The sequence below is a fragment of the Somniosus microcephalus genome, unplaced genomic scaffold (genome assembly GCF_052327205.1).
Source record: "Somniosus microcephalus isolate GS21.2 unplaced genomic scaffold, FLI_Smic_1.0 unresolved_chr1, whole genome shotgun sequence".
In the NCBI taxonomy this organism is placed as follows: Eukaryota; Metazoa; Chordata; class Chondrichthyes; order Squaliformes; family Somniosidae; genus Somniosus; species Somniosus microcephalus.
In genome coordinates this window covers 163,249,009-163,272,464 of record NW_028225179.1, presented here as the reverse complement: position 1 = coordinate 163,272,464, position 23,456 = coordinate 163,249,009, and the positions used below count along the sequence as shown (strand labels likewise).

Genomic DNA, 23,456 nt, shown 5'->3' with positions numbered 1-23,456 from the left:
AAATCCCGGGCATTCGTTTATGCTCAAAAAAAACTTTGAATGAGGAAAGCTGGTTTTTGTTTGTGCCAGAACGCAGGGTCTGTCTGGGGTGCCGGAGGGCAGCGTCTCTCTGGTACACCATTCTCTGTCTGGGGCATGCAGCGAGAGATGGGCACCACCTATTATAATGCTAAGTGTGTAATGCCGAGCTGTGAGAATGCAGGGAGTCTGTCAGTGGAGGTAACGGAGGCTCCTCACACGCCCGTCGTTGCTCCATGGGTCTGAAGTCCACTTGTTAATGCGTCGCCCTGGCTTTTATTGAAAAGAATCTTTCTCCTCTGTTGAACTATAGGAGCTGCACGGACATCATCTGCTGTGCGCTGTTTATGGTCTTCGTCGTGGGCTACATGGTCGTCGGCATCTTGGGTAAGAGTCACGTCAGGTTCAAGTTAGCCTCTTCTGTTCCTTTGCCCTGTTGTCCCTCCAATTCATCTCCCAAGGTGCTCCCATTGAACGTAGGAGGAGGTCCCACAGGTCTTTGGGACCTTGTCCGAGTGCAGTTCTTCACCCCTCGAGCTGCGATGGCGAGTGTCTTTAGGAGTGATGCGTAGAAAATGTCTTCAACCAATTCCTCCGCACGTATACGTTCGGGGGGTTGGGGTGATCTAGAATGATTTGGACAGGTTGGGTGATTGGGCAGATGCATGGTAGATGCAGTATAATGTGGATAAATGCAAGGTTATCCACTTTGGTGGCAAAAACAGGAAGGCAGATTATTATCTGAACGGCAATAGATTGGGAAAAGTGGAAGTGTAACAAGACCTGGGTGTCCTTGTGCACCAGTCACTGAAGGTAAGCATGCAGGTGCAGCAGGCGGTTAAGAAGGCAAATGGTATGTTGGCCTTCGTAGCAAGAGGCTTCGAGTACAGGAATAAAGATGTCTTGCTGCAGTTGTACAGGGCCTTGGTGAGACCACATCTTGAGTATTGTGTGCAGTTTTGGTTGCCTTATCTGAGGAAGGATGTTCTTGCCATGGAAGGAGTGCAGCGAAGATTCACCAGACTGATACCTGGGATGGCAGGAATGACGTATGTGGAGAGATTGGGTCGATTAGGCTTATATTCACTAGAGTTCAGAAGAATGAGAGGGGATCTCATTGAAACTTATAAAATTCTAACAGGACTAGACAGACTAGATGCAGGAAGGATGTTCCCGATGGTCGGGGAGTCCAGAACCAGGGGTCACAGTCTAAGGATAAGGGGTAAGCCATTTAGGACAGAAATGAGGAGGAATTTCTTCACCCAGAGAGTGGTGAACCTGTGGAATTCTCTGCCACAGAAGGCAGTAGAGGCCAATTCATTAAATATATTCAAGAAGGCGTTGGATATATTTCTTAAGGCTAAAGGGATCAAGGGATATGGGGAGAAGGCAGGGACAGGGTACAGAATTTGGATGATCAGCCATGATCTCATTAAATGGCGGAGCAGGCTCGAGGGGCCGAATGGCCTACTCCTGCTCCTATCTTCTATGTTTCTATGTTTCTTTAGGAGTGACGCGTAGATCCTGTCTTCAACCGATGCCTCCGCACGTATGCGTTCAGAGGTGAGGGGTGGTCACTGGATAGCGAGTAGGAGTGAGAATGCTGACTGTTATACCCTCCTGCCTATAACCTAGCAACGTTGAGACAAAGCACACGACTTCTGCTGCTGTCCCCCCAACTGTTCAAGACTTGCGTTGGTCTCGAGACCTTCTGTGGCCTCTACGTCCTGACCATTCACGCGCCCAAACTTTTGACGTTCACCCATGAAGAGGACATGTTCCTTCTCTTTAATTTCAATACATGGTAAAATAACAGCCACCCTGTCCAGCGTTCTGCCATTGTTTTCGTGCACGACATCACGGTAGTGTTACAGCAACGACTGTCTGATCTCGGCGGATACAGTAGTGCAGTGGTTATCTCACTGGGCTCATGATCCAGAGGCCTGCGCTGCTAATTCAGAGAACGTAAGTTCAAATCCCACATGTGAATTCAGATTAATCTGGAAATAGAAAGCTGGTATCAGCTTTTGGTAGGAAGGATAGAAATGAAAAATATTATTTAAATTGAGAGAGACTACAGAATGCTGAGCTACAGAGGGATCTGGGGATTCTTGTACATGAAACACAAAGTTAGCATGCAGGTACAGTAAGTAATTAGGAAGGCAAATGGAGTGTTGGCTTTTATTACAAAGGGAATGGAGTATAAAAGTAGGGAAGTCCTGTTACAGCTGTACAGGATATTGGTGAGACCACACCTGGAGTACTGCGTACAGTTTTGGTCTCCTTATTTAAGGAGAGATATATTTGCATTGGAGGCAGTTCAGAGAAGGTTCACGAGGTTGATTCCTGGGATGGAAGGGTTGTCTTATGAGAAAAGGCTGGGCCTACACTCATTGGAGTTTAGAAGAATGAGAGGTGATCTTATTGAAACATATAAGATTCCGAGGGGGTTGGACTGGGTAGATGCTGAGAGAATGTTTCCCCTCGTGGGGGAATCTAGAACGAGGGGGCATAGTTTCAGGATAAGGGGTCGCCCATTTAAGACGGGGATGAGGAGGAATTTCTTCTCTGAGGGTCGTGAATCTTTGGAATTCTCTTCCCCAGAGAGCTGTGGAGGCGGAGTCATTAAATATATTCAAGATGGAGAGAGACAGATTTTTGAGCAACAGGGAAGTCAAAGGTTATGGGGAGTGGGCAGGAAAGTGGAGTTGAGACCAAAATGGGATCAGCCAATGATCTCATTAAATGGCGGAGCAGGCTCGAGGGGCCGAATGTCCTGTTCCTACCTCTTATGTTTTTATGTATTAGTAATAGTGATCATGGGGCTGTCGAATTGTGATTTTAAAAACCCAACTGGTTCACCAATGTCCTTTAGTGAAGGAGTCCTGCTGTCTTGGCCTGGTCTGGCCTCTGTGTGACTCCAGTCCCACACACCAATGTTGACTCTTGCTAGTGGCCCAGCAAGCCGCCCCGTTGTGCCAAACCGCTACCAGCGGTCCAAGAAGAAGGCCCACCACCACCTTCTCAGGGCAACGAGGGATGGGCCATAAATGCCCATCAAAACTTCGACGCTTTGGGTGCATGAACGGTCAGGATGCAGAGAACACAAGAGGTCTCGAGACTAACGCAAGTCTTGCTCAGTCGGGGCAGCAGTGGAAGTCATGCACTTTGTCGCATAGAAGATAGGAGCAGGAGTAGGCCATTCGGCCCCTCGAGCCCGCTCCGCCATTCAATGAGATCATGGCAGATCATCCAAATTCAGTGCCCTGTCCCTGCCTTCTCCCCATATCCCTTGATCCCTTTAGCCTTAAGAAATATATCTAACTCCTTCTTGAATATATTTAATGAATTGGCCTCTACTGCCTTCTGTGGTAGAGAATTCCACAGGTTCACCACTCTCTGGGTAAAGAAATTCCTCCTCATTTCTGTCCTAAATGGCTTACCCCTTATCCTTAGACTGTGACCCCTGGTTCTGGACTCCCCCGCCATCAGGAACATCCTTCCTGCATCTAGTCTGTCTAGTCCTGTTAGAATTTTATAAGTTTCAATGAGATCCCCTCTCATTCTTCTAAACTCCAGCGAATATAAGCCTAATCGGCCTTGCCAGCGACGCCCACATCCCAAGAATTTTTGTTTTAATGTTGTGAAATTAGTAAATTCTACTCTTCCGTCTCCAATTTCCTCCCCTTCCCTCCTGAAGCCATTGGCTCCCTCACTGGGGAATGGTTTCCACAGCTGATGGTTGCTCTCCGACAAGATGAGAAATAGGAGCAGGAGTCGGCCACTCGGCCCCTCGAGCCTGCTCCGCCATTCAGTCAGATGAAGGCCAGTGTCTTTATCCATGTGTCGGCAGTCTATCAGACTCCTGGGGGACACCACGACCTAGTCTGACCCTGTCCTCGCCCAGTGTTCATGCGTTCAGTAAGGAGCTGCTCAGGAGCCATGGAGAGCTTGTTGCTAGATTGGCTGTGCATTGCTGTGATTTTAACATAAGAACATAAGAATTAGGAGTAGGCGTCAGTCATAGAGTCATAGAGTTATACAGCACCGAAGGAGGCCCTTCGGCCCATCGTGTCCGCGCCGGCCATCAAGTCCTGTCTATTCTAATCCCATTTTCCATCACTTGGTCCGTAGCCTTTTATGCTATGGCGTTTCAAGTGATCATCTAAATGCTTTTTGAATGTTGTGAGGGTTCCTGCCTCTACCACCCTTTCAGGCAGTGAGTTCCAGATTCCAACCACCCTCTGGGTGAAAAAGTTTTTCCTCAAATCCCCTCTAAACCTCCTGCCCCTTACCTTGAAATTATGCCCCCTGGTTATTGACCCCTCTACTAAGGGGAAAAGTTCCTTTCTATCTACCCTATCTATGCCCCTCATAATTTTGTACACCTCAATCAGGTCCCCCCCCTCAGCCTTCTCTGCTCTAAGGAAAACAACCCCGGCCTGTCCAGTCTCTCTTCATAGCTGAAGTGCTCCAGCCCAGGTAACATCCTGGTGAATCTCCTCTGCACCCTCTCCAATGCAATCACATTCCTCCTATTGTGTGGCGACCAGAACTGCACACAGTATTCCAGCTGTGGCCTAACTAGCATTTGTACAGCTCCATCATAACATCCCTGCTCTTGCCTTCATTAGCCGAGGCATAGAATATAAGTATCCCATATGCCTTTTTAACCACCTTATCTACCTGACCTGCTGCCTTCAGGGATCTATGTACATGCACACCAAGGTCCCTCTGACCTTCCTAGGGTCCTACCATTCATTGTATATTCCCTTGCCTTGTTAGTCCTCCCAAAATGCATCACCTCACACTTTTCAGGGTTAAATTCCATTTGCCACTGTTCTGTCCATCTGACCAACCCATCTATATCATCCTGTAGCCTGAGGCTTCCCTCCTCGCTATTTACCACTCCACCAATTTTCATGTCATCTGCGAACTTACTGATCACACCTCCTACATTCATATCTAAATCATTAATGTACACTACAAACAGCAAAGGACCCAGCATCGATCCCTGTGGTACACCACTGGACACAGGCTTCCAGTCACAAAAACAACCTTCCACCATCACCCTCTGCCTCCTGCCACTAAGCCAATTTTGGATCCAATGTGCCAAATTGCCCTGGATCCCATGGGCTCTTACCTTCTTGACCAGTCTCCCATGCGGGACTTTGTCAAAAGCCTTACTGTAGTCCATGTAGACTACATCAACTGCACTTCCCTCATCCACACACCTAGTCACCCCCTCGAAAAATTCAATCAAATTGGTTAGACATGATCTCCCCCTGACAAAGCTATGCTGACTATCGCTGATTAATCCCTGCCTCTCCAAATGGAGACTAATTCTGTCCCTCAGAATTTTTTACAATAGTTTCCCTACCACTGATGTTAGGCTCACTGGCCTGTAATTCCGTGGTTTATCCCTACTACCCTTCTTGAACAATGGTACTACGTTAGCTGTTCTCCAGTCCTCTGGCACCTCCCCTGTGGCCAGAGAGGATCTGAAAATTTGTGTCAGAGCCCCTGCAATCTCCTCCCTTGCTTCACACAGCAGGCTGGGATACATCTCGTCCGGGCCTGGGGATTTATCCACTTTTAAGCCCGCTAAAACAGCGAGTACCTCCTCCCTCTCAATACTAAATAGTTCAAGTATATCACAATCCCCCCTGCCTGATTTCTATCCCTACATCGTCCTTCTCCATAGTGAACACTGATGCAAAATATTCATTTGAAACCTCACCTACATCTTCCGGCTCTACACATAGAATTAGGAGTAGGAGCCAGCCCTTCGAACCAGCTCTGCCATTCAATAAGGCCATGGCTGATCTTCGACCTCAAATCCACTTTCCCACCGAATCCCTTGATACCTTTGGTTAACAAATATCCATCAATCTCAGGTTTAAAATTAACAATTGATCCAGCATCAATTGCCATTTGCGGAGGAGAGTTCCAAACTTCTACCACCCTTTGTGTTTCCTAATTTCACTCCTGAAAGGTCTGGCACTCATTTTTAGACAATGCTCCCTTATCCTAGACTCCCCAACCAGCGGAAATAGTTTCTTTCGATCTACCCCTGTCTGTTCCACTTAATATCCTGAAAACTTCGATCAAATCGCCCCTTAATCTTCTAAACTCCAGGGAATACAACCCTAGTTTGTGTAATCTCTCCTCGTAACTTAACCCTCGGAATCCAGGTATCATTCTGGTAAACCTACGCTGCACTCCCTCCGAGGCCAATTCATCCTTCCTCAGGTGTGGTGCCCAGAACTGCTGACGGTACTCCAGGTTTTCTGTGTGAGGTTTTTTAAAAAAACAAATTGCCGTCAGACACTACCCGAACACCACAATTAATTTGTTGCATTATTGTCAGTAACTACTGCCCCCTGCCCGAATGTTGATGTCTTTCTGCTTTTCGACTCCCTGCCATATCTAAAGGCAGTTTATAAAGGGGTACAGGGCACCCATGTATCCCTTTATAAACTGGGTAGTTGATTTTCCCGAGGGAGCAGGAAGTGTGGGGTGTGTGCTGTAAAGGTCGGACTCGGAGTGTGTTGTTGGTACAAACACCAATTTCTTGCGAATCCTGTTCCTGTATTTACATGGTGGGACAGGCCAGGACTGGTTAAACCGCTGCCTTGTGTTTTCATTCTATTTAAATTAAGTGACTGTGTTTGCCTTGGGGGATTAATGCTGTGGGATCCGCCCGGTATCTCGTGAGGTGGCTTCCACCGCGCCGACGGCAGTGCTGGTCTATAAAAAGAGGCAGTCCGCGCGCTTTATTGGCTCAGGGTCTGTGGTGGGAATTCAGCACTGTCTCCCACCTGCTATGACGTCTGCGTGTCCCCAGCCTGCCATGTTGGTGCTGTGCCCCCAAATATTTCTCTCTCGAGTTCCTGTGGCCTCATTTATAACTGCCTATGTAAACTTATCCCACAGTCAGCACACAATCCCCACCCTCTTAGAGGCAATAGATTGGGAGAAGGGGAAGTGCAACGAGACCTGGGTGTCCTTGTGCACCAGTCGCTGAAGGTAAGCATGCAGGTGCAGCAGGCGGTTAAGAAGGCAAATGGTATGTTGGCCTTCGTAGCGAGAGGGTTCGAGTACAGGAACAAGGATGTCTTGCTGAAGTTGTACAGGGCCTTGGTGAGACCACACCTTGAGTCATAGAGTCATAGAGTTATACAGCACAGAAAGAGGCCCTTCGGCCCATCGTGTCTGCGCTGCCCATCCATCCCTGTCCAGTCTAATCCCATTTTCCAGCATTTGGTCCATAGCCTTGTATGCAATGGCATTTCAAGTGCTCATCCAAATGCTTCTTGAATGTTGTGAGGGTTCCTGCCTCTACCACCCTTTCAGGCAGTGAGTTCCAGATTCCAACCACCCTCTGGGTGAAAAAGTTCCTCCTCAAATCCCCTCTAAATCTCCTGCCCCTTACCCTGAATCTATGCCCCCTTGTTATTGACCCCCCTACTAAGGGGAAAAGTTCCTCTTTATCTACCCTATCTATGCCCCTCATCATTTTGTACACCTCAATCAGGTCCCCCCTCAGCCGCCTTTGCTCCAAGTAAAACAACCCCAGCCTGTTTAGTCTTTCTTCATAGCTGAGGCGCTCCATCCCAGGTAACATCCTGGTGAATCTTCTCTGCACCCTCTCCAAAGCAATCACATCCTTCCTATAGTGAGGCGACCAGAACTGCACACAGTACTCCAGCTGTGGCCTCACCAGCGTTTTGTACAGCTCCATCATAACCTCCCTGCTCTTATATTCTATACCTCGGCTAATGAAGGCAAGTATCCCATATGCCTTTTTAACCACCTTATCTACCTGTTCCGCTGCCTTCAGGGATCTATGTACATGTACACCAAGGTCCCTCTGACCCTCTGTACTTCCTAGGGTCCTACCACTCATTGTGTATTCCCTTGCCTTATTTGTCCGTCCAAAATGCATCACCTCGCACTTTTCAGGGTTAAATTCCATTTGCCACTTTTCCGCCCATCTGACCAACCCGTTTATATCGTCCTGTAGCCTGAGGCTTTCCTCCTCGCAATTTACCACCCCACCAATTTTCGTGTCATCTGCGAACTTACTGATCATACCTTTTACATTCTCATCCAAATCATTTATGTAGATCACAAACAACAAGGGACCCAGCACCGATCCCTGAGGTACCCCACTGGACACAGGCTTCCAGTCACAAAAGCAACCTTCGACCATCACCCTCTGCCTCCTGCCACTCAGCCAGTTTAGGATCCAACGCGCCAAGGCACCCTGGATCCCATGGGCTCTTACCTCCTTGACCAGTCTCCTATGCGGGACTTTGTCAAAAGCTTTACTGAAGTCCATGTAAACCACATCCACAGCATTTCCCTCATCCACCCCCCTAGTCACCCCCTCGAAAAATTCAATCAGATTTGTCAGACATGATTTACCCTTGACAAAGCCATGCTGACTATCCCCGATTAATCCTTGCCTCTCCAAGTGGAGACTAATTTTGTCCCTCAGAATTTTTTCCAATAATTTCCCTACCACAGATGTTAGGCTCACTGGCCTGTAATTCCCTGGTTTATCCCTGCTACCCTTCTTGTATAATGGTACTACATTAGCTGTTCTCCAGTCCTCTGGTACATCCCCTGTGGCCAGAGAGGTTCTGAAAATTTGTGTCAGAGCCCCTGCAATCTCCTCCTTTGCCTCCCACAGCAGCCTGGGATACATCTCGTCCGGGCCTGGGGATTTATCCACTTTTTGGCCTGCTAAAACCGCTAGCACCTCCTCCCTCTCGATGCTAATATGTTCAAGTATGTCACAGTCCCCTTGCCCGATTTCTATGTCTGCATCGTCTCTCTCCATAGTGAACACAGATGCAAAAAATTCATTTAAAACCCCGCCTACATCATCTGGCTCCACACACAGATTGCCACTTTGGTCCCTAATGGGCCCTACCCTTTCCCTGGTTATCCTCTTGCCCTTAATATACTTATAAAACATCTTAGGATTTTCCTTTATTTTGCTCGCCAGTGTTATTTCATGGCCCCTCCTCTCCCTCCTAATTTCTTTTTTAAGTATGCCCCTGCACCTTTTATACTCCTCTAGGGCTTCTTCCGTCTTTTGTAACTGCCAAAAGCCCCTTGAGTATTGTGTGCAGTTTTGGTCGCCTTATCTGAGGAAGGATATTCTTGCCATGGAAGGAGTTCAGCGAAGATTCACCAGGCTGATACCTGGGATGGCAGGAATGACGTATGAGGAGAGATTGGGACGATTGGGCTTATACTGGCTGGAGTTTAGAAGATTGAGAGGGGACCTCATTGAAATTTAGAAAATTCTGACAGGACTAGACAGACTAGATGCAGGAAGGATGTTCCCGATGGCTGGGGAGTCCAGAACCAGGGGCCGAATGGCCTACTCCTCCTATCTTCTATGTTCTTTTGAAAATGAACTACTACAAGTGCAGGGTCTCATTCCTTCAGGTTTTAATTGTGGGAGATTAACAAAAAAAAGTTCTAAAATATATTTTTCTTTGTCTTTTATTTCGCTCTCTCTTAATCCAATTTTTCTTCCCCTCTGTTTATTTGTCTTTGTACCTGATTTGACATTGAATTCACCCACTCCAACTTACACTTCCTTCTCAGTCCTTGCGCTGTTAATTTCACAATTCTTCAATCTGGTTGGTTAAGGAGATACACACCGCACCGTGGCTGCAGTGTGTACCGTCTACAAGATGCACTGCAGCAACTCGCCAAGGCTTCTTCGGCAGCACCTCCCAAACCCGCGACCTCTTCCACCCAGAAGGGCAATAGGCTCGATGTTCCCGATGGCCGGGGAGTCCAGAACCAGGGGTCACAGTCTAAGGATAAGGGGTAAGCCATTTAGGACAGAGATGAGGAGGAATTTCTTCACCCAGAGAGTGGTGAACCTGTGGAATTCTCTACCACAGAAGGAAGTGGAGGCCAATTCATTAAATATATTCAAGAAGGAGTTGGATATATTTCTTAAGGCTAAAGGGATCAAGGGATATGGGGAGAAAGCAGGGACAGGGTACTGAATTTGGATGATCAGCCATGATCGTATTGAATGGCGGAGCAGGCTTGAGGGGCCGAATGGCCTACTCCTGCTCCTATCTTCTATGTTTCTATGGTGGTGGTACTGCTGCAGCGCCTGCACTGGTGGGAGGGTGCAATTACAGCGTGACCACCTCACAGGGACAGTTCCATTGTAAATGTAGGCATTTTTTTTTCCCCCGTTACAAATTCTTGATAGGAAGTCCGTACCGATGAAAGATTAAAAAAAAGATATCATTGAATCATACTCTTCACTTGCCTGGATGAGTGCAGCTCCAACAACACTCAAGAAGCTCGATGCCATCCAGGACAAAGCAGCCCGCTTGATCGGCACCCCATCCACCACCTTAAACATTCACTCCCTCCACCACTGGCGCACTGTGGCTGCAGTGTGTACCATCTACAAGATGCACTGCAGCAACTCGCCAAGGCTTCTTCGGCAGCACCTCCCAAACCCGCGACCTCTTCCACCTAGAAGGACAAGGGCAGCAGGCGCACAGGAACACCACCAGCTCCAAGTTCAGCTCCAAGTCACAGACCATCCTGACTTGGAGATATATCGCCGATCCTTCATCATCGCTTGGTCAAAATCCTGGAACTCCGTACCTAATGGCACTGTGGGAGTACCTTCACCACACGGACTGCAGCGGTTCAAGAAGGTGGTCACCACCACCTTCTCGAGGGCAATTAGGGATGGACAATAAATGTCGGCCTTGCCAGCGACGCCCACATCCCATAAAAACAAATTAAAAAAAAGAAGCCATTCGGCCCATTGTGCCTGTGCTCTTTGAGAGAGCGATCCAATTAACCCCACTCCCCAGCTCTTTCCCCCCCAAAGCCCTGCAAATATTTCCTTTTCGATTATTGTGGTGATTATTCTTGTTTTATAAGAAGCATTGTAATTGGTTGCCTGTTTTCCTGCCTTGAGATATATGCTGTAAACTTATTGGTTAGTTGATTCCATGTGACCTGTAGTGGCCATCTTAAATTCAGTTTTCTACAGTTGGTTGAGACTGGGTGCTCAACATGTACTGCTGGTTTTTTAAGGTTAATAAAGCCTAGCTTTTGAAAGGCAAGCTACTCTTTATTTCAATTATATATCCACTTCTCTTTAGAAATGTATATTCCTTTTTCTATTTACATCTGGCAGGGCCCCAGCCACTGATCTTGTAGCCATTTATTCTGAGGGACAGTATTAATCGTCATTTCGAAAGGCTGGGACTAATCAAGGACCGTCAGCATGGATTTGTTAAAGGAAGGTCGTGTCTGACTGACTTGATTGAATTTTTGAGGAGGTAACAAGGAGGGTCGATGAGACTATGAGGATAGGCTGGGTCTGTTTTCCTTGGAACAGAGGAGGCGGAGGGGAGATCTAATTGAGGTGTATAAAATTATGAGGGGCCTTGATAGAGTGGATAGGAAGGACCTATTTCCCTTAGCAGAGGGGTCAATAACCAGGGGGCATAGATTTGAAATAATTGGTGGAAGGTTTAGAGGGGATTTGAGGGGAAATTTCTTCACCCAGAGGGTTGTGGGGGTCTGGAACTCACTGCCTGAAAGGGTGGTAGAGGCAGGAACCATAACCACATTTAAAAAGTACTTGAAGTCCCGAGTTTGCGTGGGTTTCCTCCGGGTGCTCCGGTTTCCTCCCACAGTCCAAAGATGTGCGGGTTAGGTTGATTGGCCATGATAAAAAAAATTGGCCCTTAGTGTTAGGGGGGATTAAATACGTGGGGTTATGGGGTTACAGGGATGGGGCTTGGGTGGAATGGCTGTCGGTGTTGGGACCAGGTGCTAGGGTCTGGATGATCAGCCATGATCTCGTTGAATGGCGGAGCAGGCTTGAAGGGCCGAATGGCCTACTCCTGCTCCTATCTTCTATGTTTCTATGTAACCTACAGGGCTACGGACCAAGTGCTGGAAAGTGGGATTAGGCTGGATAGCTTTGTCGGCCGTCACGGACACGAGGGGCCGAATGGACCTCCTTCCATGCCGTAAACTTTGATGATTCTATGACCCTACCTGAGTGTGTTGTTTGCTTTGTGAAGCTGCATCGAATATAGATGCCCGTGTTGATGGTAAGCTGCAGTGCTGACGCTGAACCTGTTTGTGTTTTTGCAGCCTGGCTGTATGGTGACCCGCGCGAGGTGATCTACCCCAGGAACTCCACTGGCATGTACTGCGGTGTTGGGAGGAATGGGTAAGTAGCGACGTTGGGGGACGTGGGGAACGAGGGATGAACTTCTCTCGGGTGATGTGTGGGTTACTGTGTTCAAGCCACTAACCCATTTAGAAATAGCAAACCGAGGAATTTCAAGAATGCGAGTGTCACAAATATTTCCACTCGGACAGTCCTGCTCCAAGGCAGCCCTGGAGTTCGGCATGAATTGACACTGGCCCAGAAATTCGGGTCTCCACGGGTGAGTCCGCACGGGGTACTCACCCGTAAGCCCAATGGAAGTGCTGGTTTCCTGCATGCGCGGGAAACCGGCACTTCCGTTCCCCTGAAAGAAGGGGTTCAGAAGTCGAACGCGTGCGCAGGAGAGGCAGCGCGTGCGCATCGAACTTACGGATTTTTTGCAGGTTTTCCCGGGAAGGTAAGTCTCCAGAAGTTAGACATGTAAAAAGCAGTCGCAAGGCCGGCTTTTTACAAGGTTAGTGGTGAATTAATTAAAATTAAAACATTTTTTCCACAGGTTTATTATTTTCAAATACTTTGAAGAAAGGTAAGTTTATTTTTAGCCCCGTTAGAAAATAAAATAATTTTTTTCAAACATTTAAATTATTGTTTAAAATAGTTATTTCATGTAATTTAAAGTTTATTTTAATAATGTGATTTTTAAAAATTTATTTGAAGATTTAGTGATGTTTTGGGGCTTATAGTATTTATAGGTCTTCCGGTCAAACTTATGAATGAAGCATTCCCTGCTCCGATTGGCTCCCCATGGCCCACGTGATCCCAGGGGACGCATCGAACTAACTGCGCCCCTGGGATACGCAAGCACTGCGCGCCGGCAGTTGGAGGAGGCCCAGGATCGGAATCCCACGCGGGCCCGCAGCTCAACGGCCGGCGCGCTAGGTAAGTGCAGGTCGGGGGCTTGCACCCGCGGGAAGCCTCCGACCCGAATTTCTGGGCCATTATTTTGGGGAAAATTTTACCCTGGTGGAAAGAGAGCATGATTCACGGCAGCCAATTTGCGCACAGCAAGCTCCCACAAACAGCTCTGTTTTTAGTGATGTTAGTTGAAGGATAAATATTGGCCAGGACACGGGGGAGAACTCCCCTGCTCTTGTTTGAAATAATGTCGTGCGATCTTTTCCGTCCACCTGAGGGAACAGACGGGGCCTCGGCTTAACGTCTCATCCGAAAGACAGTGCGGCGCGCCCTCGGCGCCGCCCCTCCGACAGTGCGGCGCGCCCTCGGCGCCGCCCCTCCGACAGTGCGGCGCGCCCTCGGCGCCGCCCCTCCGACAGTGCGGCGCGCCCTCGGCGCCGCCCCTCCGACAGTGCGGCGCGCCCTCGGCGCCGCCCCTCCGACAGTGCGGCGCGCCCTCGGCGCCGCCCCTCCGACAGTGCGGCGCGCCCTCGGCGCCGCCCCTCCGACAGTGCGGCGCGCCCTCGGCGCCGCCCCTCCGACAGCGCGGCGCGCCCTCGGCACTGCACTGGAGTGTCAGCCTAGCTTTATGTGCTCTAGTCTCTGGAGTGGTGACTTGAACCCACAACCTTCTGACTCAGGCGAGGGTGCTGCCCACTGAGCCACAGCTGACCGATGATGGAGTGTGAGGTCCTCTCCTGAGATTGAGGGTGGAGTGCCTGACCTAGGCGGGTGTGTGCACAGCGTGGAACAGTGTTTTATTCCCCAGCACTGATGTCGCTTATCATAAGCACGAAAATTCAACCCTTTCCCTGAAATGGCTGTAAAACGAACCAGTATGGATGTTGAAGTACCGGGTGTGATAATATAACCTGCTAGCAAGAAGCAAACTATGGTGTGTTTGATATATTTGAGGCAGTTCTATAATCACAGTCCTGAACTTTAAAGATAAACCTGACATCTTTCTGTAATGGCACTTAGTGGGCTTTGCAATGATGATACCAGTTAGGGTCGCCCTGCTGTGTTAAGCGTGCTGCCAGGGTAACTGGTTTGGATATGAGGTGCCTGCAGAATAATCCAGCTGGGAGGTAATTGGGGTTTCGGTGCTTTAGGGGAGAGAAAGCGGTGCCCTGGATCTACATTAGGAGGGGGAGGAGGAGTTCCCCGGATGGTGGGTGTATTGGCCAAGTGTCGAGCGCAGCTCTGCAGACCGGGTTGCGATCTATCCCTGGTCAATGCTGTTTGCTTCCCGCAGCCGAGATGACGGCGGAGCGTGGGCGACGCCAATTGGCCTCCGTTCCCACTCCAGGTTGCTCTCCGGTGACTCCTGTGGATGGTTGGGTGCCGATAGGATTGTGTATTACAGTCAAATAACTCACTCTCCCATGGGACTCCTGTTGGTTGTGTGTGTGTATTACAGTCAAATAACTCACTCTCCCATGGGACTCCTGTTGGTTGTGTGTGTGTATTACAGTCAAATAACTCACTCTCCCATGGGACTCCTGTTGGTTGTGTGTGTGTATTACAGTCAAATAACTCACTCTCCCATGGGACTCCTGTTGGTTGTGTGTGTGTATTACAGTCAAATAACTCACTCTCCCATGGGACTCCTGTTGGTTGTGTGTGTGTATTACAGTCAAATAACTCACTCTCCCATGGGACTCCTGTTGGTTGTGTGTGTGTATTACAGTCAAATAACTCGTTCTTCTGTGACTCCTGTGTGGCTGGGTAACGATAGGACCAGGCTCCGATATGATGCCTCCCTTGGTCGAATAACTCACTCTCCCATTGTGTGTGTGTCAAATAACTCACTCTCCCGTGACCCCTGTTTGGTGTGTGTGTGTGTATTACAGTCAAATAACTCTCTCTCCCGTGACTCCTGTTTGGTGTGTGTGTGTGTGTATTACAGTCAAATAACTCACTCTCCCGTGACTCTTGTTTGTTTGTGTGTGTGTGTATTACAGTCAAATAACTCTCTCTCCCGTGACTCCTGTTTGGTGTGTGTGTGTGTGTATTACAGTCAAATAACTCACTCTCCTGTGACTCCTGTTTGGTGTGTGTGTGTGTGTATTACAGTCAAATAACTCTCTCTCCCGTGACTCCTGTTTGGTCTGTGTGTGTGTGTATTACAGTCAAATAACTCACTCTCCCGTGACTCCTGTTTGGTCTGTGTGTGTGTGTATTACAGTCAAATAACTCACTCTCCCGTGACTCTTGTTTGTTTGTGTGTGTGTGTATTACAGTCAAATAACTCACTCTCCCGTGACTCCTGTTTGTGTGTGTGTGTATTACAGTCAAATAACTCACTCTCCCGTGACTCCTGTTTGTGTGTGTGTGTATTACAGTCAAATAACTCACTCTCCCGTGACTCCTGTTTGTTTGTGTGTGTGTGTATTACAGTCAAATAACTCACTCTCCCGTGACTCCTGTTTGGTGTGTGTGTATTACAGTCAAATAACTCACTCTCCCATGACTCCTGTTTGTTGTGTGTGTATTACAGTCAAATAACTCCCTCTCCCGTGACTCCTGTTTGGTGTGTGTGTGTGTATTACAGTCAAATAACTCACTCTCCCGTGACTCCTGTTTGGTGTGTGTATTACAGTCAAATAACTCACTCTCCCGTGACTCCTGTTTGGTGTGTGTGTGTGTGTATTACAATCAAATAACTCACTCTCCCGTGACTCCTGTTTGGTGTGTGTATTACAGTCAAATAACTCACTCTCCCGTGACTCCTGTTTGGTGTGTGTATTACAGTCAAATAACTCACTCTCCCGTGACTCCTGTTTGGTGTGTGTATTACAGTCAAATAACTCACTCTCCCGTGACTCCTGTTTGGTGTGTGTATTACAGTCAAATAACTCACTCTCCCGTGACTCCTGTTTGGTGTGTGTGTGTGTGTATTACAGTCAAATAACTCACTCTCCCGTGACTCCTGTTTGTGTGTGTGTGTGTGTGTATTACAGTCAAATAACTCACTCTCCCGTGACTCCTGTTGGGTGTGTATATCACAGTCAAATAACTCCCTCTCCCGTGACTCCTGTTGGGTGTGTATATCACAGTCAAATAACTCACTCTCCCGTGACTCCTGTTGGGTGTGTATATCACAGTCAAATAACTCACTCTCCCGTGACTCCTGTTGGTAGTGTGTGCGTATATGGTTGCTGAGTGTCGATAGGACCAGCCTCTGATATGATGCCCCCTATAGTTGAATAACTCACTCATGACTACTTGTGCAAGGTGTGGGAGATGGCTGCTGCCTGTGGAACTAACGGTATCCCAACACGCTAAGGCGAGGGCTGAAATTCATTGAGCGGGTTATCAGAGGGCTGCTGACATTGGAAGCCAAGATCAACCGCCACTTCCGCACGTGTGCCGGGGTGATTCATTAACTGTTCTGATATTTCTTGAAGTCCGAATATTAATACACTTTTTCCTCCTTCCTTCCAAGGGGAAAGCCATACGTCTTGTACTTCGACATCCTGAAATGTGTTTCACCGACGGGTATCCTGGCCTCCGCCCTCAACGGGCTCCAGTGCCCCACGACTCAGGTACCCATCTGCATGAGGAACCTCCATCCAGGACCTCTACAAAGCTTCGCAATTGAATTTTAACAAGTGTATATTGTGTAATAATGACCTTTTAATGATAGATGTGTGAATGGGAAGAGGCAAAAAAAAACAGGCTTGCATGCCTATAAGCGCAGGCTCCAGAGATTTTATTTCTGAAGAAGTCACACAACTAAATTTTGAAATTCAAGTATCGCAGGAAACCAGTCTCTTGCCCCGAAAGAATCTAGACGTGGTAGCGGGGGGGAAATTCACCCTCCTGTTACAGCACGTTTCATTGCTTGCAACAGGAGATCTTGCAAGTAAAGCAGGCAAACTAGTTGGCCCTTATACACAACCAGCCATTGCACCTCAAAGTATATCGACTGTAGCAGAGCCTGGTCTCCAATTGTCTTGGACCCCCTTGCCATTGGACCAAGACCTTACTCTGTCAAGCCCGTGTGGTAGCTGGTGTGCAACGGCCACCCCACGTTAAAAGAATTCACGCACAGGCATCTTCCACCCTTTAAAATGAAGTTCGGGACCTGGAATGTCAGGCAGTCACCTGCGAACTCATTTTTAATGTGGAAGCAAGTCATCCTCGGTTCCGAGGGACTGCCTAAGAAGAAGGGATGATGGAGCTGTACAAAACGCTGGTGAGGCCACAGCTGGAGTACTGTGTGCAGTTCTGGTCGCCTCACTATAGGAAGGATGTGATTGCTTTGGAGAGGGTGCAGAGAAGATTCACCAGGATGTTACCTGGGATGGAGCGCCTCAGCTATGAAGAGAGGCTGGACAGGCTGGAGTTGTTTTCCTTGGAGCAGAGAAGGCTGAGGGGGGACCTGATTGAGGTGTACAAAATAATGAGGGGCATAGATAGGGTAGATAAAGAGGAACTTTTCCCCTTAGTGGGGGGGTCAATAACAAGGGGGCATAGATTCAGGGTAAGGGGCAGGAGATTTAGAGGGGATTTGAGGAGGAACTTTTTCACCCAGAGGGTGGTTGGAATGTGGAACTCAATGCCTGAAAGGGTGGTGGAGGCAGGAACCCTCACAACATTCAAGAAGCATTTGGATGAGCACTTGAAATGCCATTGCGCACAAGGCTATGGACCTAATGCTGGAAAATGGGATTAGACTGGACAGGGATGGATGGGCGGCGCAGACACGATGGGCCGAAGGGCCTCTTTCTGTGCTGTAAAACTCTATGACTCTATGTACACCCTGTGCTCATACAAAGCCTCTCCACTGTTTTAATGAGCTGTCGCCCGACAGTGACCATAATTTGGTGAGATTTAAGGTGGTCATGGAAAAAGACAAAGACGGCCCGGAAATAAGGGTTCTAAATTGGGGGAAGGCCGATTTAAATATGATAAGGCAGGATCTGGCCAAAGTGGACTGGGAGCAGCTACTTATAGGAAAATCCACATCAAAGCAGTGGGAGACTTTCAGAAGGGAAATAGAGAGAGTACAACGCCAACATGTTCCCGTAAAGGTCAAGGGTGGGACCAACAAGCAAAGGGAACCTTGGATGACGAGGGATATACAAAAATGCATTAGGAAAAAAAGGGGGGCTTTTGGCAGTTACAAAAGACTAAAGACGGAGGAAGCCCTAGAGGAGTATAAAAAGTGCAGGGGCATACTTAAAAAAGAAATTAGGAGGGCGAGGAGGGGCCATGAAATAACACTGGCGAGCAAAATAAAGGAAAATCCTAAGATGTTTTATAAGTATATTAAGGGCAAGAGGATAACCAGGGAAAGGGTAGGGCCCATTAGGGACCAAAGTGGCAATCTGTGTGCAGAGCCAGATGATGTAGGCGGGGTTTTAAATGAATTTTTTGCATCTGTGTTCACTATGGAGAAAGACGATGTAGACATAGAAATCGGGCAAGGGGACTGTGATATACTTGAACATATTAGCATCGAGAGGGAGGAGGTACTAGCGGTTTTAGCAGGCCAAAAAGTGGATAAATCCCCAGGCCCGGACGAGATGTATCCCAGGCTATTGTGTGAGGCAAAGGAGGAGATTGCAGGGGCTCTGACACAAATTTTCAGAACCTCTCTGGCCACAGGGGATGTACCAGAGGACTGGAGAACAGCTAACGTAGTACCATTATTCAAGAAGGGTAGCAGAGATAAACCAGGGAATTACAGGCCAGTGAGCCTAACATCTGTGGTAGGGAAATTATTGGAAAAAATTCTGAGGGACAAAATTAGTCTCCACTTGGAGAGGCAAGGATTAATCGGGGATAGTCAGCATGGCTTTGTCAAGGGTAAATCATGTCTGACAAATCTGATCGAATTTTTCGAGGGGGTGACTAGGTGTGTGGATGAGGGAAATGCTGTGGATGTGGTATACATGGACTTCAGTAAGGCTTTTGACAAAGTCCCGCATAGGAGGCTGGTCAAGAAGGTAAGAGCCCATGGGATCCAGGGTGCCTTGGCACGTTGGATCCTAAACTGGCTGAGTGGCAGGAGGCAGAGGGTGATGGTCGAAGGTTGCTTTTGTGACTGGAAGCCTGTGTCCAGTGGGGTACCTCAGGGGTCGGTGCTGGGTCCCTTGTTGTTTGTGATCTACATAAATGATTTGGATGAGAATGTAAAAGGTATGATCAGTAAGTTCGCAGATGACACGAAAATTGGTGGGGTGGTAAATTGCGAGGAGGAAAGCCTCAGGCTACAGGACGATATAAACAGGTTGGTCAGATGGGCGGAAAAGTGGCAAATGGAATTTAACCCTGAAAAGTGCGAGGTGATGCATTTTGGATGGACAAAGAAGGCAAGGGAATACACAATGAGTGGTAGGGCCCTAGGAAGTACAGAGGGTCAGAGGGACCTTGGTGTACATGTACATAGATCCCTGAAGGCAGCAGAACAGGTAGATAAGGTGATTAAAAAGGCATATGGGATACTTGCCTTCATTAGCCGAGGCATAGAATATAAGAGCAGGGAGGTTATGATGGAGCTGTACAAAACGCAGGTAAGGCCACAGCTGGAGTACTGTGTGCAGTTCTGGTCGCCTCACTATAGGAAGGATGTGATTGCTTTGGAGAGGGTGCAGAGAAGATTCACCAGGATGTTACCTGGGATGGAGTGCCTCAGCTATGAAGAAAGACTAAACAGGCTGGGGTTGTTTCCCTTGGAGCAAAGAAGGCTGAGGGGGGACCTGATTGAGCTGTACAAAATGATGAGGGGCATAGATAGGGTAGATAAAGAGGAACTTTTCCCCTTAGTTGGGGGGTCAATAACAAGGGGGCATAGATTCAAGGTAAGGGGCAGGAGGTTTAGAGGGGATTTGAGGAGGAACTTTTTCACCCAGAGGGTGGTTGGAGTCTGGAACTCACTGCCTGAAAGGGTGGTAGAGGCAGGAACCCTCACAACATTCAAGAAGCATTTGGATGAGCAGTTGAAATGCCATTGCATACAAGGCTACGGACCAAGTGCTGGAAAATGGGATTAGAATAGGCAGGGCTTGATGGCCGGCGCGGACACGATGGGCCGAAGGGCCTCTTTCTGTGCTGTATGACTCTAATTCCACAGCACTGTCACATGAGCAGATTTTAAGCATCCCTCTCGCCAACAGTAATAAGAACAAAATAGGAGCAGGAGTCGGCCATTCGGCCCCTCGAGCCTGCTCCGCCATTCAATAAGATCATGGCTGATCTTCGACCTCTTCTCCACTTTTCCTGCACTATCCCCATATCCCTCGATTCCCTTAATATTTGAAAATCTATCGATCTCAGTCTTGAATATACTCAACGACTGAGCCTCCGCAGCCCTCTGGGGTAGAGAATTCCAGAGATTCACCATCCTGAGTGAAGAAATTTCTCCTCAACTCAGTCCTAAATGGCTGTCCCCCTATTCTGAGACTGTGACCCCTGGTTCTAGATTCCCCAGCCAGGGGAAACATCCTCCCTGCATTGTGTATTTTCACACTGGTCTCCAGTCGTGGCTGGCTGATAGGCTTGACCACATGGCATTGTCGTCGTCTTCCTATCTTTTTGAATTCCGGGCCGGAACTCCGTTCTCCTCCCCGTGACTGTCCCGAGCAGCGTTCAAACCCGGGACCTTCTGACTCGAAAGGTGTGAATGCTACCACGGAGCGGAAGGAGCTCGCTCGTTCCTAGGTTTCGAGGGGAAGGTCTTCGCCATTGGCATCCCTCTCTCTCTCTCTCTCTGTGCTGCGAGGGATATTTTCCTGACACCTCCACTGAAAAGCTCCCTTTCTTGTTTTTGCAGGTCTGTGTTGCAGAATGTCCCACACAGTTCTGGGCCCCAGTGATCGCTTTCATGTCAGGGCTTAAACCCAGCACTATCTTCGAACAGAAATACTGTAACCCCATGATTGACTTGAAGACCACCACCTTGGTTAGTATTACTGTGCATCAAATGCTGCGGGTGTTTACTGCTGTCTTGTGATTGTGTGCTTGATATTTTGGCTGTCTCATAGCATTGCGAGCATCATTACTTTAAGTAGTGTGCATTTCTCCCCACTCACCACCCGCCCCCCCCCCCCCCCCACACCCCCGGGACCAGTCTGTCAGTCAATGTGATTTGCAACCCCCAGACTGCATTGCATCTTCGTTGGTGAGCCTCTTGCTCACTGTCAGCTGTGGCTTAGTGGGTAGCACTCTCGCCTCCGAGTCAGAAGAACACAAGAGCATAAGAAATAACAACAGAAGATGCTGGAAAAACTCAGCAGGCCAGGCAACGTCCGTGGAGAGAAATGAGAGTTGATGTTTCGGGTCGAAACCCTTTTTCAAACTGGAAAGGAAATGAAATAGATCGAAGGCAGGGCTGCGATAGAACAAACGAAGTAAAGAGACATTAAGAGGTATTCAAAACCAGACGAGATGGTAATAGGACAGTGGAGACAAAAGACGGCTCTAGATTAGGTGTGAAGTGTACTGGCAGGATGAGAGACAGTTGCCATGTGGGAGAGAGAAAAAAAAAGGAAAGGCGGGGGGGGGGAAGGGAAAACCCAAAACAAAGGGGTGGAAAAAAAAAGTAAAAGTGTAATAAGGGCCGAGGTTATGATCTGAAATTGTTGAACTCGATATTGAGTCCGGAAGGCTGTAAAGTGCCTAATCGGAAGATGAGGTTCTGTTCCTCGAGTTTACGGTGAGCTTCCGTGGAACAATGCAAGAGGCCGAGGAGGGTGTGTATTACAGATGAGGGTTTCAGCAGCGGATGAGCTGAGGCAGGGGACGGAGACGGACGAAGTTACGGAGGTGGAAGTAGGCGGTCTTTGTTATGCTGCGGATGTGTGGCCGGGAGCGCTCCCTCTATTGCTTGCTGTCCACAGTCCACCCGTGCTCTGTTACACGTGTTGACGCTCCAGTAGAGAAGCCCCTTGTTGATCTAAGCCATCCTTGTGTGCACTGCTGGGAGCTTTAAAAATGAAACGTCTTCAAATGGTTTTGCTTTCAGCTACCAAAAGATATTCTGGCGAAAGAACTGTGTCCCGCCTACACGATCCCGAGCACACCATGTAAGTGGTTGATTTCCAATGGTATACGAGTTGTGTGAACTTTTGCTCCGGGGCTTTATTCTATTATAACTGTGTCTGTATTAGCTGAACAGTTTTAGTGGGCGTAGGAGATGGCTGGATTAGATTTGGGGAAACCCCATTCAGAGTCTGGTTTTTAAAGAGGCGTTGCTGATGATTTTGAGGGTGGGATTTTGTCCAGGGCACCGGGAGAACTCCCCCGCTCTCGCGCAAACGGGAGGGATGTTGTCCGGGGCGCCGGGAGAACTCCCCGCTCTCCTGCAAACGGTGTCGGGGGGTATCGCTATCATCTGAATCATGAGCGTCTGATGGCTCGTGGGTGGATGGGTGGGGGCTGGCGGGGGCTGGAGAGGGGAAGCAAATGGGACTCTGGGTTTAATGCCTCCAACAATGTAGCACTCTTCTAGTACTGCACTGTGCTGCCAGTCTACATAAGAACATAAATAGAAGCTGGAGTCGGCCATTCGGCCCCTCGAGCCTACTCCACCATTCAACAAGATCATGGCTGATCTTCTACCTCAACTCCACCATCCCGCACTATCCCCATATCCCTTCATTCCCTTTGTTCCTAAAAATTTATCGACCTCTGCCTTGAATATACTCAACGACTGAGCATCGACAGCTCTCTGGGGTAGAGAATTCCAAAGATTCACCACCCTCTGAGTGAAGAAATTTCTCCTCATCTCAGTTCTAAATGGCCGACCCCTTATTCTGAGACTGACCCTGTGTTCTAGACTCCCCAGCCAGAGGACACATTTTCTCAGCATTAACCCTGTCAAGCCCCTTAAGAATTTTATATGTTTCAATGAGATCACCTCTCATTCTTCTAAACTCTAGGGAATATAGGCCTAGTCTACTCAATCTCTCCTCATAGGACAATCCCCCCACCCCAGGAATCAGTCTGGTGAACCGTCGTTGCACTGCCTCCAAGACAAGTATATGCTTCCTTCGATAAGGAGATCAGAACTGTGCACAGTACTCCAGGTGTGGTCTCTCCGATGCCCTGTATAATTGTACTAAGACTTCTTTACTCTTGTAAGAAGTCACACAACACCAGGTTATAGTCCAACAGTTTTATTTGAAATCACAAGCTTTCGGAGCGCTGCTCCTTCGTCAGGTGAAGTGGAGAGATGCATAAAGACACAGCTTATATAGTCAGAGAATACTGCCAGATGTTTACAGGTAATCTTTCTAACTGCCATTTATCACACCTCAGCAGAGAGATAATCACAGCA

At 48.3% G+C, this 23,456-nt stretch overlaps 1 protein-coding gene across 1 annotated transcript in view; it reads left to right on the top strand.

Annotated features, from left to right (window-relative positions):
- The window catches only part of slc44a4 (solute carrier family 44 member 4), a 145,448-nt gene that overhangs the window by 76,048 nt on the left and 45,944 nt on the right, over positions 1-23,456 (top strand). The window contains exons 3-7 of the mRNA XM_085975216.1: positions 332-405; positions 12,196-12,274; positions 16,617-16,716; positions 20,952-21,080; positions 22,143-22,203. Of these exons, the coding sequence (XP_085831342.1) occupies positions 332-405; positions 12,196-12,274; positions 16,617-16,716; positions 20,952-21,080; positions 22,143-22,203 (443 nt within the window). The remainder of the gene's footprint in view (positions 1-331; positions 406-12,195; positions 12,275-16,616; positions 16,717-20,951; positions 21,081-22,142; positions 22,204-23,456) is intronic.